Genomic DNA, 17,234 nt, shown 5'->3' on the forward strand with positions numbered 1-17,234 from the left:
TGGGCACTGTTGAATGCTGAGGCTTAACAGATGCAAAATCTAATTAAACCCCAGTACTTCATTACTTTGATTACCAGGACAGCAACTTTTCAAATCTAACTGACAAAAGTTTAATACCACATTCCAATTAATGGAATCCATTAAAATCTACAAAGTATTTCAGAATTAGAAATAAAGACCTGAAAAAGGAAAAAGAAACCCTCTCCTGTCAGATCTACAGGTAGTCCCTGACTCATGACCATTTGTTCAGCGACCGTTCAAAGTTACGGCGGCACTGAATGGACTTACGACTGGTCCCCGAAGTTACAGCCGTTGCAGCGCCCCCGCAGTCATGTGATCAAAATTAAGGCGCTTGGCAGCCCACCTGCACTTAGGACCATAGGAGAGCTTCAACTCCCCCCACCCGCCTATCTTCCCCCCATCTCTGCCACCCCCTGCCACCCCTGTGTTGGAAGCTGCTGGCCATTTGTGAGGCTTTGCAAGAAGGCTGGGCCAAGAGCAAGCAGAGGGCCTACGGACAGGATCTGCCAGCACTGGGCTCCACTGCACCCTTTTCTGAAGCCTGCAGGCTGGTTTTCCTGGAGCGCTCCCAAAACAAGCCATGGAGTGCACGCTGTGCCTCCAGGAAGCCTGTGTCCCTCTGCTTCCTTCAGTTCTGCCACCACCCCAAACAGCGCCTCCAACACCCCCTTCCCCTGTGGAGCTGCCGCTGGCTCTCCCACCTCACCCAGCAATGGAAAGTGCTGCACCTCACCGTCTCGCTGCTGCCTCCCCAGCTGGTCCTGGCAAGTTCCCTTTGGCATCTGAGACTCCACCACGCTGCTATGCTCACTGCGTGCATCCCAGGACTGCACCCTCACCCGGCACCTGGATCCAGAGCCAGCAGAGGAAGGTGGTGGTAAAGGTCAGCTGCAGGCAGCGAGAGGCAGCAGAGCGCAGGCAGCCAAAAGGGCAGAGATGGGGGGGTAGATAGGCGGGTGGGGGGAGTTGAAGCAGGGCAGGGCAAAAGTGTGAGGTCCTGTCCTAATGACCACAATCAGGACTACTGGATCTGCCGTCACTGTGATCACACAACATTTTGCCTAACGACCGCATCACTTAGTGATGAAAATTCTGGTCCCTATTGTGGTCCTAAGTGGAGGACTAATAAGATGCCAACACAACATTACTTCAATAATATGGCCATACCTCATCCCCATTCTTTCCAAATCAATTATTCCTTACTGCCAAGTTCTAAGCCAATCTTTCCTAAGTGGGTGTCCTCTAAACGTAATGGACTAACTCTCATAATCCCCCACATGGCCAACAGCAATACTGGGTGGGAGATTACAGAATTAAAACACTTCTGAAGGGGAAGAGCACTCTACACTGTTACCCATGTTGTGACTCCATAGAGAACAAATCCTATAAAATGATTATCAGCAGCAGCAGCAATCTCAGGTTCCAGGATAAAAAAAACACAAGCCTGCGTGGCTGCGAAGATGTTTAAAAGTCACCCAGGACAAATTTCAGAATGGATGGTGAGAATGATTTCTACTGAGCTTTTGGAAGATAAGGTGAGGTTCAGAATGACGCACAGCTTCTATCATTCTATGACTGCTGACAGCATGGTTACTACAACATGTACAAATTACCTTGCATAATCCCTGGTAGTCTGCAGAGAAACATTTCAACTTGTAGCATGTGCACTACTGATTACATCAGAAGATAACAATTTATAGATATGAGCTAAAATTCAGCCCTCTGAAATCTGAAACGTACTTTTTCGTTCCTTTGCACATGGCCTCAATCAGATAGCTACAGAAATACACAGGTAACATTCATAGTCAGATGGCTTTAAGTTAAAGAACCTTCAAAGCCCTGTGCAATCTAGAACAACTTTCTCCAGCTCAGCTTCCCTTGAAAACCGTCAGGCTGGTAAGTACTGAAAAAGATACCGAAATGTACTAAATACCTGACCCGCATCACGATAAAGCAGCCTCCGTTGCTTGTTTTTTCTTACGTTAGGTTCTTCTGAGAATACTGAGAGCCAGTTTGGGATAGCGGTTAAGGTGCTGGGCTAGAAGCCAGGAGACTGTGAGTTCCAGGCCTCCCACGGGCATGAAAGCCGGCTGGGCAACTTTGGGCCAGTCACTCTCTCTCAACCCAACCCACATCACAGGATTGTTGTTGTGGTGGGGAAAACAGGAGGAAGGAGTATTAGATGTATTTGCCAGCTTGAATTATGTATGTATGTATGCATGTAGGCAGAATAAAAATATAATACTAATGACAGCAGCAGCAGCAACACAGTTGCTTAGTTCTTTTTCATAGGACCACATACACCTTACGCTGCAGGAATGAATATATAATATATATGTAACAGAATAATTGCAATAATAAAAGCACACTTGGGGAAGATCTTGTAGACCCCAGAACCTTCTGGCTCCCCAGATGATGATGACGATGACGATGACAATAATAGTAATAAATTAAACTTGTATGCCGCCCAGCACAGATTCCTCCGCGTGCGACTTTCTTGACAGCCTGTTCCACTGAATTTTCCATACAGTCGGGATAACGTTCGTTGATTACTGTTCCGCAACAGTAACTAAAAACAAAATTACCCCGCCGCCGCCTTCTTCCGAGGAAGATGCCCAAGAAAGACACCCCACGTTTCTCGCCGCTTCGCTGGGCAACCCACCCGCTGCACTCAACAGGCGGCAACTCTCACCCACTCCGACCCACGGACCGTCCTTTAGCAATGAGCCCACAGAGGCTGCAGCCGCGACGCCTTTCCAAGCCTCGATTAACCCCGGCCCTCGTTGGGCCCGAAAGTCAATCCACGCCCCCGGCGTTCGCGCCTCTTCCCAGCATTCCACGCGGCGGCGCCGGGCGGCCCCCTCCCCCGGGACCCTCTGGGCCCTGTAGGCTGAGGCCCTGGACTACAATTCCCAGAAGGCTGCTGGGAAGGGGAGCACTGCCGTCCCAAATCCCGCGGGGGTGGGGAGCCGTGAAGAGGCTCGTCAGCAGCTCCACGCGGCGGCCCCGCCATGGGAGAGGGGGGTGAGCGGGAGGCCGGTCCCTCCGCGGCGGCCTCGCGCAGCGCTCACCTGACAAGCCTCTCCCCGCGGCCCTCCAGCCGGCGGCGTGGCCCGAGCCCGGGGGCCTGTGAGGCGAAGAGCGGCGGCTCGGCTCCGTGCGGCGCGCCTCCCGCCCTTCCTCCTTGCTTTCCAGTCGCGGCGGCGGAGCCCCCAGAAAGCTGGCTCCGCCCTCTAGGCCCGCCCCCGCGCCCCGTCTCGATTGGCCAATGCCTAGGCATCCCGCCTTCCGATTGGAGGAAGGAGACGTCCGTCTCCCCTTCCTCCGACCTCGCGCCTAGCACGCTGTCCTCGGCTCGCTCGCCCGCCCACCAAGCCCGAACTCCGCCTTGTGACCCACTCAAAGGCGCCTTGGAGACAGGAGGACCCCGCCGGGGCTGCCCCGGGCGGCGCCGGCATCGAACGCCTCTGGCAGCATCAGGCGGCTTAGGGCAGCCTTGCCTCAGGGCCTTCCAGCCAGCTAGGACGATGGGAGATGCAGTCCAGTGCCGTGGAAGACTCCCAGATTGCTCAGGCAGTTCTTCCAGCCCGATCTTCTGAAAAGGGAAAGATCCCTCCCTGGGTGCTCCTGGAGGAATCTCAGAGCTATAGCCTGACGCAGCCTTGGTCAACCTCAGCTGCTTCAAGGCGCGGACTTCAACCCCCAGAATTCCCGCACTTCCTGACCATGCTATTTCTCGGTAGTCCCCGCTCCAAGGACTATTCAGTGTAGCTTTTGGAGATCTGCTGAGAACTGCCACCTAGTGGAGGGAAAGCACAGGAACCATCCCTCAGGCAAACATCCCAACAGGACGCTTTCTGTCCTTAGAACAGGCATTGCCCCACTTAGAGATTTCAGATCATTTTTTCTTTAGGCTCATTAGAAAAAGGGCAGTAATATCCATGTCTGCTCATGACTGGTGTTCCTGGGAATATCCCAAAACCAAAATCCATTCCTTCATTTAAATGATCCTTTTCCTCTGAAGCCACTGCACCTTTCAAGCTATCTAGACTAGTGTTTCTCAACCTTGGCAGCTTGAAGAAGCACGGACTTCAATTCCCAGAATTCCCCAGCCAGCAAAGCAAAGCTGGCTGGGGAATTCTGGGAGTTGAAGTCCCCGCCTCTTCAAGCTACCAAGGTTGAGAAACACTGGTCTAGAGTATTATTTCAATGTGCCATGAAGAGTACTGAAAAACAATTGCAGCACATCTATCCCTGAACTTTCCATGCTACTAATACATTTTCAACTAATTTCTGCCACTGGTTTTGCACTTGAAAGCAAGCAACTACTTCCACCTTATCGCCAAAAAATCTTGAACCCAACTTGAAGGCTTTACTTTTTTTTTTTTTTTACCACTTTTACAAGGAATAACACACGATTTCAATCAACAAAACAGGTTGAGGAGAGACATCTAAAATATGTGGTAGCTTTTATTAAAACATTATTTCAGAAATATTTCCCTTCCACAGGATCCTGAAAACAGCACCTTTGTGGAGGCGGAACATTTACCTATATTCAGAATTGATCATCTGGTTAGGAAACCCAAATCTATCATTTAAGTAGCTACTACCCTTAGAAATGGAATGCAAATTTGAGTTGCACAATAGGCTGGGACCACTACCGTGGAGTGCTCTGCATGGGTACAATTCCATTTTTAAAAGGACTGTAAGAAGAAGAATAGGGAAAGAGGGGGAACTGGAAGAAAGAAGTGCCAGATATTTTTAAAATGTGAGATGTTGTCATCCTCTTCTCTCCGGCCTATACTCTGCCTCCTCCCCTACCCTGAAATGTATTACATTCTCAAGCTGATTTCTAATGAAAGGGGTCATCTGGAGAACAACGGAAGCAGTGCTGGCTCTGCCCATACAAGCAGCTACGCTGGCCAAGGATCACAGTTCATTCAAGCAATAGTAGGCATGATTTCTACCCGGTAACGTAACAGTGATGCCCTTGGTAGCATGCATGCTGGTGTTCTCACCTCCCTGCCTCACTTTGGAAGGGACTTTCTTTTTTAACTGAAGCATCTTCAGGCAGGGACGTAAAATTCTTCTGTTTGGGCAAGCAATGTATAAGAAGGTTGAAGACAAGGTTTCGTTTGACTGAATCTTGTTACTTAGCTCCAGTCTTCATAGAAAAGGGTGTTCTTTTTCTGCTATTCTGATTCTTTATTGTGCATTAGCTTTTAAGAATAAAGAGAGATTCAAGGCAGATTGACAAGAGTAAATGCAGTGCAATGCAACTATCATTAAAAAACAGAAACACGTAAATGCAGAACAGTAGCCTCTGCAGGCAGCCAGCCAACATGTAGAGACACCGGCCAAATGGAGTTTGCGCTTCCTGATGGAGGAAGGCCCGCAGGGCTCTCCAATTCTGTGATCATTCCTTTACAAGCTGTCATTCAAATATTTGGTAAGAGGCTATTTACACCCTTGTTTTATTTTTGGTAGAAAAAGGAATTGAGGGTTTTACCGATGGATTTAACCCACGGTGGCAAACGATGCTCCAGGTCTAAAAATGACCCTACGCAAATTACGAGGAGACAGGTTTTCAGGAAGTCCTGCTTTTGAAACAAGGCAAGTGGGGTCACCAGTCATTCTGAAGATGAGTCAAGCTCCCTTTGGCACGTGGAGGTGCTGCCCTTACCGCTTTCCTGCCTCGGACCAGAAGAGAAGAGAGCAACCCACACAATATTTTCCCATGACACCCTTCAGGATCCAAAGACTAGAGATCAGGTGGAAATAGTAAAAGTATGCACAGTATTTACAGCCAATTATGCTCCAGAAGCAACCTGAAGGGAGCGAAAGGCCCTGCTGTCATTGCTACAGACTGTTTTGTGAGCAGGTGGAAAGCACAAAAGTGAGATTGGGAGACATAATTTAACTGCCTTTTTAAAAAAAATTGTCAGTTTTCTTCTACATTCCACCGCTTTGCCCTTCTCCTTCACTGTTTAGAAGATGACGTCTTTGGAGTCTAATAAAAGTTCTGTTCCAAGTTCTCTTCCATGCAATTAAGAGAACATAGGAGGATTATTTTTCCTCCATTTCTGGCCTTGTACCAATTCATACTGGTAGCGCATGAAAGCGCTCAAGCCACAGAGCCTGCCACGTCTCTGCATGAACTGGCACAGGTAAGAGAAGGACTGAAGTCCACTCCGAGTTGAAAGGACAAAAGCACCCTCAGCGGGTGGCTTCGGCATCAGTATCGTGGTGAACACCCTTCAACATCTCAGTCAGGGTTCACTGCGTTCTCTTTTCATCTAGCTGAATAGGAACACACTTCCATCCAGTAAGACTGGTTTTACTTCTTTGCTCTACAATCTCCATCTTCTTTTAAAATGCACACACATTCCTTGACAGACCTCTTCCTCACTCACTCTGTTTCAGGTCAGCTGCCTCCCAGTCAGTAAAAGCGTGTCTTAGTGAATGCAAAACATTGCTGGCTTATTCAAAGCAGGCTTACCTCAGTGCAGAGGAAAAGAAAAAGGTTAACCGGATTCTCTTTGTACAGAAAGCAAACTCTGAAACGCTCTTTCAGTTACGACCTGCAGCTAAGAGGAGGCTTCTGCCTGTGACACACTGGCTTGTCAGAAGCAGCAGCTCAGAGGCTATAGAGAGGGTGTCGGATACAAGGGCGGAGTCGGTTCAGAAAAGGCAAACGGAAAAGGTAGCAGTGGAAGTCAAGCCTGGAATCAGTGTCTGCATCCTGGGGGGAAAGGACGGGGTTCTGATGTGGGCTCAAGGCCTGGCAACTGTGCAGCAGGAATGCCAACTGGAAGGACAGCCCAGGATCCCTTGCCACAGACCAGTGTTTCTCAACCTTGGCGGCTTGAAGATGTGTGGACTACAACTCCCAGAATTCCCCAACCAGCATGTCCATACATCTTCAAGCCGCCACGGTTGAGAAACACTGCCCTAGACCAAGGAGTCCAATCTATTCAGTAGTGGCAATATCCTGGAGCAGGCCAAGTTTTGTTGCCCCTTCCCCCTCTATCCGCCCAGTTGCTTAGGGGAAAGAGCAGACTGCAAGAACAGCAAAGAAAGTGCAAAATGCTTCTGCAAAGTCGCAGGAGGCAGAATGTGGGATGCTGGAAGCAAACTTAACCATGCTTTTCAGGAAGCACAAGGTTCAGCCCAGACGCGTCCCCTCTCTCCACAGACCAGTGCATAGAGAAGGAATCCCTTCCTTCAGGGGGCCGAAGGCCGAGCACGTTAGCCCTGGGTGTGAACATCAGAGAGTCACCTTCCCCTCTTCCCCCCAAGGAGAGAAAGAAGCTCTGTGGGTGGCAGTGCGGGGCTGCTGAATTCCCCGCTGCCCCTGCCGGAGTGAAACATCTTAGCGCAATGCCAAAAATGGTGGGACCCTCCCCCCACCCTTTCCCCACTCAATCAAGCGGCCGTCTTTTTCACCTCCTCCCCCTGAAGCTGCCACAGTTTTCCTCTCATCTGACCTCTCTCTGGAGCCCCCAAGCTCTGCAGATCCTTGCCAGACGCTGCAGCTGGAAAACGCCGGGTTGTTCTTGTGGCCCCTGAATGCAGGAAGTTCAGAACCCACCCCCAACGGTCCCCCCAGCTGCTTCAGAATACGGCTGCTTTGGAGGTCATTGCACGAGAAAGTCCTCTGCTTGGGCACCGGTCCTCTCCCTAGCCAGGAAATGGTAAAAGTGACCAAATCACTGGGGGTGGGGGGATGCGGGGGGAGGGGAGAAGCACCCACGCAAGGTTCTAGGAAGAGAAGGGAACGTATTCCCAAGCAGTCGTGTGCAGGTTGACTCTGAGGAGGGGGGGGGGGGCTGGAAGAAACGCTCCCTGCCCCAGCCATCATCCGGGGGGAGTGTTACGGTGTGTAAGCTGGTGGGGGCTGGAACTGGTTGATCCCTTCATACTCTGCGGGGTAAGGTTCATTCTCCTCCATCTCGGAGAGGAGCTCCAGGGCCTGCTCCTCCTCTTCGGTGGGGTAGTGGCGCAGCAGGTTGGCAGCTGTGGCCAGGATTGACGCCCCGCCGGCGCCAGCCACCAGGTAGAAGCTTACGGCAAATGTCACGTACACTTGCGAGCCGTGGTATTTCTTGTGCTGCTGCTGCTGCGCGAGGATCAGCTCTGAGGCCCAGTAGCAAAACCCAATCACCGTGGCACATTGCAGCACTGCGGGCAGAAGGAAAAGACAGGAGGAAACACCCGGAATGAGGGCCCAGGCCGTGGCTCTTTCTCGGGCTGACCCCCAGATACCACATGCAGGACGCTGGCGGGCATCATCATCCGTCATCTGCTGAACGAACATCTTCTTGCTTTCCTGAACCGTTATGGCAGTGTTTCTCAACACTGGCCACTTTCAGACGTGTGGACTTCAACTCCCAGAATTCAGTGCTGGCTGGGAATTCTGGGAGTTGAAGTCCACACGTCTGAAAGTGGGCAAAGGTTGAGAATCACTGCATTATGGTCTTTCAGGTGAAAGTTACAGATCGCAGGCCAAAGTGGAAAGCAGAAAGATGGCGGGGTGGTGATGGTGGTAGTTAAGAGAACAAACATACCAAGAGAAAATGGGTGGGGTGGGGAGAGAAAGGATCGTTCGGGATTTGGAACTGAATGAACTTGTTGAGCTGGTTTGGGTTATGGAGAACTGACTGGACAAAGCGCTTTCCTGACTGCCTCTACTTATCTCCAAGGGGCATTTGGGAAGACGGGGGGGTGCAATTCTATTTCCTGACCAAGTTTTCAATTTGGAGTGTGCCTATCTGAAGTCTGGGGTTCCAGTTCAGCCAGATTTGTAGCATTTAAACTGTTCTGTTGTAGAAGTAGATGTTATTTTGATAACTGCCATAGTGTAATTTTACTAACACTAAAATTACAGTACAATTTAATGATTTCATTGGTGTGTTGTTGTTAGACGCCTTACGACTATTTTTCAATGGAAACATGGGATATACTGCAAAAGGGGGGTCTAATGCCTTGCCAATTTTTTTTGCTATGCCCTCATAACCTCATTTTGAGATTATTCTGTGGCATATAGCCACACCAAGGGCCAAAGGCTGAAGCGTAGCTTTGAAGGAAGCGAGCAACCTTGTTGGTCCAACAAACTGTGGGTAATTTAATTGTGCCTTCAGTGCAGATGGGACTTTATAGAGCAATATGGCACATAAGCTCTAAAACTTCGTGAGGGAAAAATTAAAATGATAGGAACATGCAAATAAAGCTTGTTTGGTCAAGGCTCAAGACAAAGCATGTATGGAAAAAGGTGAGTGTATCTGATGGGCCAGTAAGAGGGCTGACGGTTGTGGAAGCCTCGCGTGAGCAGAGCCTGGAAAAGAAACAGAAAGCATAACAGAAGGCCAACGCTCTCCACCTACCTGTGAGGATGTGAGCAAATGCATAACGCCGAGTAATCTTCAGTGCAGGGTGCTTGGGCCCAAAGACGTCCAGGAGGAAGGCTGAAAGGCTGCAGGTGATTCCCAAGAAGCAGAAGGCAGCAATAACGCGAAGTAGCAACACGGTCTGGGGGTTCATGCAGTAGTCTGGAAGGATGAAGACAGAATCAAAAAGTAGTTTCCATTAGCGGCATTACTTTTGACCAGAAATTCATCATTTCACAAATTCAGTTTTTCCATTTATAACCCAAAACGTCTACGGTACATTGCAATATCGTTTACTGAATATCCTGATTTCAATGAAGGATACCCTAGCCTTCCCCTACTGGGGTATTCTCCAGATACGTGGACTTCATCTCCCAGAGTTCCCCAACTAGTGAAGCTCTTGCTGAGGATTCTGGGAATTCACATATCAAAGGGCCAAAGTTACAGGATGCTTGGCTGGGTGGAAGGAAAACGTCTCAAACTAGATGATTTATAGAAAATTATGTTTAATGGATCAAGATGAATTATTGTGAAGGCTACCCTAAGGACAAAAATAAAACTCTCGCAGTGCTAGTGCTGCTTAAACACACTTTCAGGCAGCAAAGTGTTTGTTCTGTGCTGGACACACAGTGCTTGTAAGCGTCATCATAAATGCAGCATCGTGAAACAGTATAGATTTTACCTTTAAGACGCACCCATTGAGCTAAGACAAATGTCTCTTCCATATGCATACATAATAGGATTTTCCCCCCGACCCTCCAAGAATATAGCATCAAATCACACGCCCTTCTTTGAACTGCAGCTCAGTCTTTATTTGACAAAATGCTCACTCAGAGAGTTTTCTACCTGGACTTGTTTTCAGTGAAATGGAAACTGCCTCCTAGTTTTTATGGGGATAAATATTGTATATTTCTTTGTACCCAGAAGTATTACAAGTAGTTTATAGGAATCTTGATTTATTTCTGTCAATTTATATGGCTGCCTATCTTGCACACAGTAATACTAGGTGGCTAACAGAATTAAAAGCGCAATTAAAACCAGCTATTACAACAATCATAATGTACACACAATGGCAGTACTGGCTGATCAAGAGTGAGCTGTGCAGCAGTTCAGTCCTTTAACAGTGGAATCCCAGGAATGAATACTCCCATGTGTCCAAAACTCACTGTGAAATAACATATTCTGCCAAGTGACTGTAGGCAGCTACTTTTTCTTTTAAATAAATTATATTTTGGGGTGTCCAATAATCAAATCCATACTTGTGTCATATTTCCAGCTGTTTACAGTAATAACAAAAAGCAGGGCAGGTGCCCTAGGATTATTTCATTGGTCATCGATAATGAGTTTTTGCTCCTGAAGAGCTGCTCAATTGCAATCTTATTATGACCACAGCCTGTTTTTAATGCCTTTCAGCAGGATGCTTGACTCAGCCCGAGTTCTTTCCAGCTTCCTCTGCGGTGCAGAATTTCCTTCAAGCCTTTGTCTTGTTTTGACAGTGCTGTTTGACTCATATTTCAACCACTGCGCAGATCAAGCGTTGTTTCGCTTTAACAGTTTCCTCAAGGACCTTTTCACCTACTTAAATGGGTTCTGCTGTCTTATCTTGTGGCCCTTGCCACGGCAACAAGCTGAACCATAAAAAAGCTGAACCATAAAAAGAACCATAAAAAATTTAAGCAGGATAAAGTAGTTCTTCACCATTGGGAAACAGGTAAGAATCATGTATGATAGGCCCATCACTGAGAATCCAAAATGGAACTTCCTGTAAATTCGGGGGTGGGGGCTTCTTAAGTGAAACAAAATCACTTAAGATTTTCACTTTCAGACTATAGGACTGAGACTGGCAACACGCTGCTTCTGGATGTCCAAGCCGCCCCAGAAACTTCCTTTGACATCTGAGGCCCTCTCTGCTGATGTTCACTTCAAATTTTATTTTCTTTAATTATCCGGGACAGGGAAAAAGCAGCACAGCTCTGGCCTCCTATTGTCTGGCCTCCCCCTCTGATTCCCAGGTGGGCCCTGAACGTTCTTCAGAAAGAGAAAGGAAGAGGATGGGACTCAGCTGTTTCCCAGGTACTCACTGAAGCTATTTGAAAAAGAGGCGAGAAAAAGCCATGGTCCAGTAAGCTTGGGACGATGCCGAAGGCGAGAGAGAACGAAAGGAAGGGCTGAGGAGGCAGCACAATGCTTTTGGGGAGGAAAGTCATTGATTCATACGCACGTCTATCATACCTCCTGATGCTGGTACATCACTAACAGTTGCTGGTATGTATAACAATTATCTCAGAAATGACAGACTGCAGCCATAACCTGATGGCTGAGTGTACCAATCACAACACTCCAACCCTGGAAGTGGTCCACAGCCCCCAAAGACTACATTCCTTTTTTAACAAACGGGTGTTGCTTTGAGCCTTCAGATAAGCATCATCCAGAAAACATTGGAGTAAATACTATTATAACACATCAATATTATGTCTAGCACTTGCTATAGTCTCCAAGCATGATTTAAGTTCCACAAACTTATTTTGTTAGCTGCTTAATTCTTGACTTTTTAGATGCTTAGTTTGGCATCTTCTCCCCAATTTCAAAGCTGCTGAAATCCTTTTTCAGAAATAATCTGGCATGCTGCGTTGGAAATGCAACTCTTTGAGATGAGGTGTTGTTTTGCAAAATCAAGTTTCTTGGATTCAAACATGAATTCCTCAAACCTGGCCTATGCATATGTTCCTAATGTTCACCCTGTGTGCCTAGATTGCTTTCAGAACATCAGAGACTGTCAAATTTAGGAAAAAAAATATCCAAGTACTTCTATCAAGCACGTAAATAGCCACTTTCTTATGGAGCAAAAATTGTTTCTAAATGACCAGAAAGCAAATTTGTCAACAGAGAACTGTGAAACTTCCTCTCCTTCAGATCCACAACTGCTGGTACAGATATCGATGGGGCAGGTGGACTAATGCCACTGTTCACAGTTCAGTCATTTCTGTGGAAGGCCAATTGGTCAATTCCACTGGGTCCCATCTTGTCAAATGTGCAGGCTGTGAATTAGTGAGATTTACTTCTTCAGTAAGCAACTCAGTGGATTTAGAGCTCATGAATGTCAAAAAGTGTTCCTACTTAAATATGATTTATATTTTTCATCCTCACAATTTTTCATCTTCCAAAACCAACTTCTGGAGAACAAGAGCAGGGATACTGGGGTTTTTCAAGCACATGCCAAGAATGGCTTGACACGGTTCCCAATCTGTTACATGCAGCTCCTCCCAATTGAAGAAATTTGAAATCCTTTTGTTTATGTCAGCTCACCAGGGCTACAAGCAACGAAGAGACCCAAAAGACTGTGCTCAGTCTTAGGATGTTTCACACGGAGCAAGTGCACAGTCATAAACTAATATCAAAAGGATATCCGAGCTTGATGTGTAGGACAAGACTTAGCTGGCAATGATTCAACCTTGTTTCAGTATGAAGAAACCGGTCCAATTAACTGAACTGCCTGTGAATACGAGTGTTTGGTGGGACAGCAAACCAATCCAACCTAGGTTCATGACCCAATTAATCCACTTTTAAAATGGTGATTGCAGAAAAACAAGTGAGGGTGGAGGAAAGTTAAACAAAACAAGGAATGAGAATGTGAAAATCTGGTTGATTTCCTTAATCTTCACTTTGGTCAGGGATAGTGTTAGTCCCCCTCGTTAGACCAGACCAAGAAATAGGCTCCACAGGAAGGCTACAACTACTTTGAGATGGGCTACATATAAGAACAGAATCCTGCAAGTCTGATTGTGATGCACCTTCTCTCCCTTCTTATACTCCAGTGAGTTAGTGTGGCTAATCATCATCATCGTCATCATCCTAACAACAATTTAGAGAGCCAGTTTGGTCTAGTGGTTAAGGCACCGGGCTAGAAACCGGGAGACCGTGAGTTCTAGTCCCCCCTTAGGCACAAAGTCAGCTGGGTGACCTTGGGCCAGACACTCTCTACCAGCCCTAGGAAGGAGACAATGGCAAACCACTTCTGAAAACCTTGTCAAGAAAACTGCAGGGAACTTGTCCAGGCAGTCTCCGAGAACTGGACACGATTAAACAGATTAAAAAAAAAACAATGTATTAAACTTGTATGCCGCCTGACTCTCAATGGCTCACAACAATCAAAGAGATTAAAATAAAATCAACAAAACGTAAGACCTGCTTTCAAACGTTTTCTTGTTATCTCACTTAAAAAATGTTTCAGCCTCTTTTGCCTAGGTAGGAGTTCTTGAATAGTTCTATCAAGGTCAACTTCCTTCCTCCTCTCTACATCTAGGGAGCTGTGGGGTTAAACTACAGGGATCATGGGAACCACTTTTTTCAGAGGGAAAAGGTGACCTTTATTGCAAGCTTCTGAGATTTCCAGGCACAGGGAACCAAAAAAATGAATGATTTGTTCATGTCAGAACAGGAGGACCAAAAGTATCTGAAAGGGCCTTTCAAGGAACTTCAAGGGCACTGTTTTAAGTGAGGGAGCCTGCTAGAGAACTACTGATAATCAGGCAGCTCTACGGCTAAAAATTAACCAAGTGCACGGCTGAACTTTTATCTTGACTATTTGTTTATGGGTGATGTCCACCCCCACGCTCAATTATATTTTGCACCATATTTAACAAGTAAGTTGCTCTTTACAGGATACCAGCATCAAGTTGAATGAGAAAAAAAAATATGTGGAAGAGATGGTGAGAGGAAGAAGAGCTGAAGTGCTAAGTTCTTAGAATTGAACAGCAATTAGGGACTTTGTTCCCTACGCAATAATAGCAAACCAGCAAGTTATGATTTGTTTGTACTCAATATAGCCTTATGAAAACAGGATGAGATACATGTTCCAGGACTCAGTCAATCAGCACTAACCAGATGCCTAACCTTCTCCAGATAACCCAGCCTGGCCACAAGCCTACTTACTTAAGAGTAGGCTCTACCAGAGGCTGAATCTTTAAGCAAGCCTGCATATGAAATTGCACAGAGTCAAGAAGGTGGGGACCACAACACTGCATATCACATGTTCTGTTACCACATTTATTACCTCTGGGTTCATAGCTCAGAACCTCAGAACTCTACTTGCTGAACCTCGAGACAAAGTACAGATTTAGCAAGAGGGAGCATTACTTTGATATACTGTTTCCAATGAAGGAGAAATGTCCTTTCTACCAGCAGATCTCCACTAGAAATGGATTTCCCCTTTGTGAGCAGTTACTTTAAAACTACAGCACATCTATCACTTAGATCAGTGTTTCTCAGCCTCAGCAACTTTAAGATGCATGGACTTCAATCCCCAGAATTCCCCAGCCAGGATGCCTAAGTCCACACATCTTAAAGTTGCTGAGGCTGAGAAACACTGACCTAGGTGACCATGACTTTGGCCAAATAAACAGCAGAGGATAAGACATGCAGGCCAAACTTCAATTATCTTTAACAGCACCCTAACCCTAACCCAGTCCACATTTTCTTCTCACCTTTAAGTAGATCTGGGTCAATGTATCCAAGCACATCAGCAACACCCAGCTCCTGGCGAGAACAAGTGCCCCCATGAATCCGTAGCCAGGCGGGCTCTGCCAGGGCAGTACACAGGGCAGTTATTGAGAGGGCCCCGGGCAATGCAGAGGCCAAGCTCCTTTCAGGCTGCTTTGGCAAGGCACTCCCATCTTGGCCTCTTCGCCTTCGGCCACTAGGCAACACTGAACCACTTGGGGTATACATGGATCTCCTTTCAGATGTGAGGCCAAATAAATCCAATGCAGCAGCGTAGACACTTGAGATCTTCAGAAGAAGGTTCTGCCAGTGCTGCTGGATACTAGCCAGGAGGCAGCAGATTAACAGAAGGCCTGTAGACAGGACAAAACATCAGAGGCAGGGTGGTCTCTGGACTCTGTTGAGGAACCTAAAAGAGACAATTGATGACATACAGATACAAGATGGGACAAGAAATTGCTGTCTCTAATTGGCCATGGTGTGGATGCATGAGAGTTCCCTTCTAGGCTGCCAGAGTTTAATTGGTGGCCTCTGGGCTGGTAAATGTTACAGACATTGCCAGGGTCAAGCAGCGGAAAGGCAGCAATATTCTACAGAGCAACATATTGGACCATTGCCTTCAAGGCATGTGAAGGAATCTGGGTTAGCAAAAATATATAAAGCACTAAAATAGCCAATAATTCTCAGACCAAAGTAAGAGATTAAGTCAGAGAGTCACAAGGATAATTTCTTTCAAGCAATGGGGGCCTGGCGCAGTTCATATTTTAATAAAACATTCCTTTGCCTTTTGCTTCAAGGCCACTAACATTATATAAAAACAAATTGACAAAGACCACACATATGTCCTCCACACGAACAACAATATGTAATACTCAGAGAACTATTGAAGATACTAACCACCATCTGAGGAATATAAACATGGGGGGGGGGGCTCCCTTTCTAAAGGCCACAGTTTATTCACACACTCTTTCCTTTTAAGCAAAGCAATCTGTGCCCACTGGAGAGTTTCTCAACACTGAGCAGATTTCAATTAATTGAGCTAATTTTCTTAAATGTCACCCTTGTTGATTTTGAGTACCACTTTTTTGTTTCAAACTAAAGCATTTGTGCATCCCAGGTCCACAAGAGCCAGAAGGTCAGAAGACATGAAGAATTTTCCTGAAGAAAAGCAATATGGAATTTTATATAAAGGATAAGAGGCAGCCCTTCCCCGAATTACCCTAAATAGCATTACCAGGTGTGTTATCTAATTCCAGAGCTGAATTATCTATAAAAACAGCCTATTTAAAACCAAAGAAAATGAAACACTCGTTTACAAAATGAATATGCAACTGCAATTTAGTCATAAACCTAAAAAGTAATTAAAAAGTAATTAAATTTTAAGAATAAACAAACCTGAACTAGAATAACATTTTTTAACCATTTGCCCTGACGATTTCTTTCTCTGCATGCTTCCCCCCCCATCCCCACCCCCGCTGTTATTTATCTTTTGCGCTCAAGCCAGGAACAAGCTACTTCACAGGATACTGTGAGCTCTCTCTCGGTTCTTCCCAAGAAAAAGGTTCCACGAGAGTCCACTGCCAGACTCTTCAGCCTTGTTACCGAGTGTGCTCGAGGCTGGAGAATGCTTAGATTTTTAACTAGGAAGCAATTCAGGCAAGGAATAGTTCAGTCGAAGTTCCACACTTGCAGACTTGCTCAAAGGAGGAAAGCCGCCCCCGTATCCTCTTCCACTATTGATTTCTATAAACAGCTCGGTAATTAAAACGATGAAAAGAAACCATTTAGGCCCTTGAGTTCGACTCAGGGCAGGAGTCCAAGCTGCAGTGTTGCCAATAAATGGATACCTGGCCTCTCACAGAGCATACCCAGCTTCAATCTCCCTTGGCAATGGGTTCCGCCACTGAACCGCTCTTATTGCTGGAAAGTTTTTTCCAACATTCAACTAGAATCTGCCTTCCTGTGACTTAAGACCTGATTCCATACTTGCACAACGGAGTGACAGAGCACAGACTGTGGCTTCCTTCTTCCCATATTACATCTCCCCTTGAGGGAGTGTTTCTCAACCTTGGCAATTGGGGGAGATGGGCGGTGATATAAATTTAATTAATTAATCAGACAGACAGACAGACAGACAGACATCTGGACTTCGACTCCCATAATTCCCCAGCCAGCATTTAATTGGTTTTAAATTTGCAAGAATACTGGGTTAAATAGAGTAAAAAGTGTAGATAATCAAAGGACTGGAAACTAAGCACGGGTGGCTGGGAAATTCTGGGAGTTGAAGTCCAGACATCTTAAAATTGCCAAGGTCGAGAAAATTGCTAA

The 17,234-nt window shown here is 46.5% G+C and overlaps 1 protein-coding gene across 1 annotated transcript; it reads right to left on the bottom strand.

Moving 5' to 3' along the window:
* Nucleotides 1-6,497: 6,497 nt before the first annotated feature.
* On the bottom strand, nt 6,498-16,323 carry TMEM127 (transmembrane protein 127). Its single transcript, XM_063311508.1, has 4 exons — nt 16,302-16,323; nt 14,891-16,256; nt 9,405-9,569; nt 6,498-8,202 (listed from the first exon to the last, which is right to left on the bottom strand). The coding sequence occupies exons 2-4, from the start codon at nt 15,132-15,134 to the stop codon at nt 7,895-7,897; spliced, it is 717 nt and encodes a 238-aa protein (XP_063167578.1). The 5' UTR covers nt 15,135-16,256; nt 16,302-16,323; the 3' UTR covers nt 6,498-7,894.
* Nucleotides 16,324-17,234: the final 911 nt, after the last annotated feature.

Source organism: Candoia aspera, chromosome 9, assembly GCF_035149785.1.
Source record: "Candoia aspera isolate rCanAsp1 chromosome 9, rCanAsp1.hap2, whole genome shotgun sequence".
NCBI lineage: Eukaryota > Metazoa > Chordata > Lepidosauria > Squamata > Boidae > Candoia > Candoia aspera.

Excerpts from the sequence above, each read along its gene's own strand:
- TMEM127 (XM_063311508.1), bottom strand. The coding sequence starts at position 15,134 with ATGTATACCCCAAGTGGTTCAGTGTTGCCTAGTGGCCGAAGGCGAAGA. Across the intron at positions 9,570-14,890 it reads TGACCCAGATCTACTTAAAG|ACTACTGCATGAACCCCCAG; the intron begins GTGAGAAGAAAA and ends TCATCCTTCCAG. Across the intron at positions 8,203-9,404 it reads ATTTGCTCACATCCTCACAG|TGCTGCAATGTGCCACGGTG; the intron begins GTAGGTGGAGAG and ends TTCTGCCCGCAG.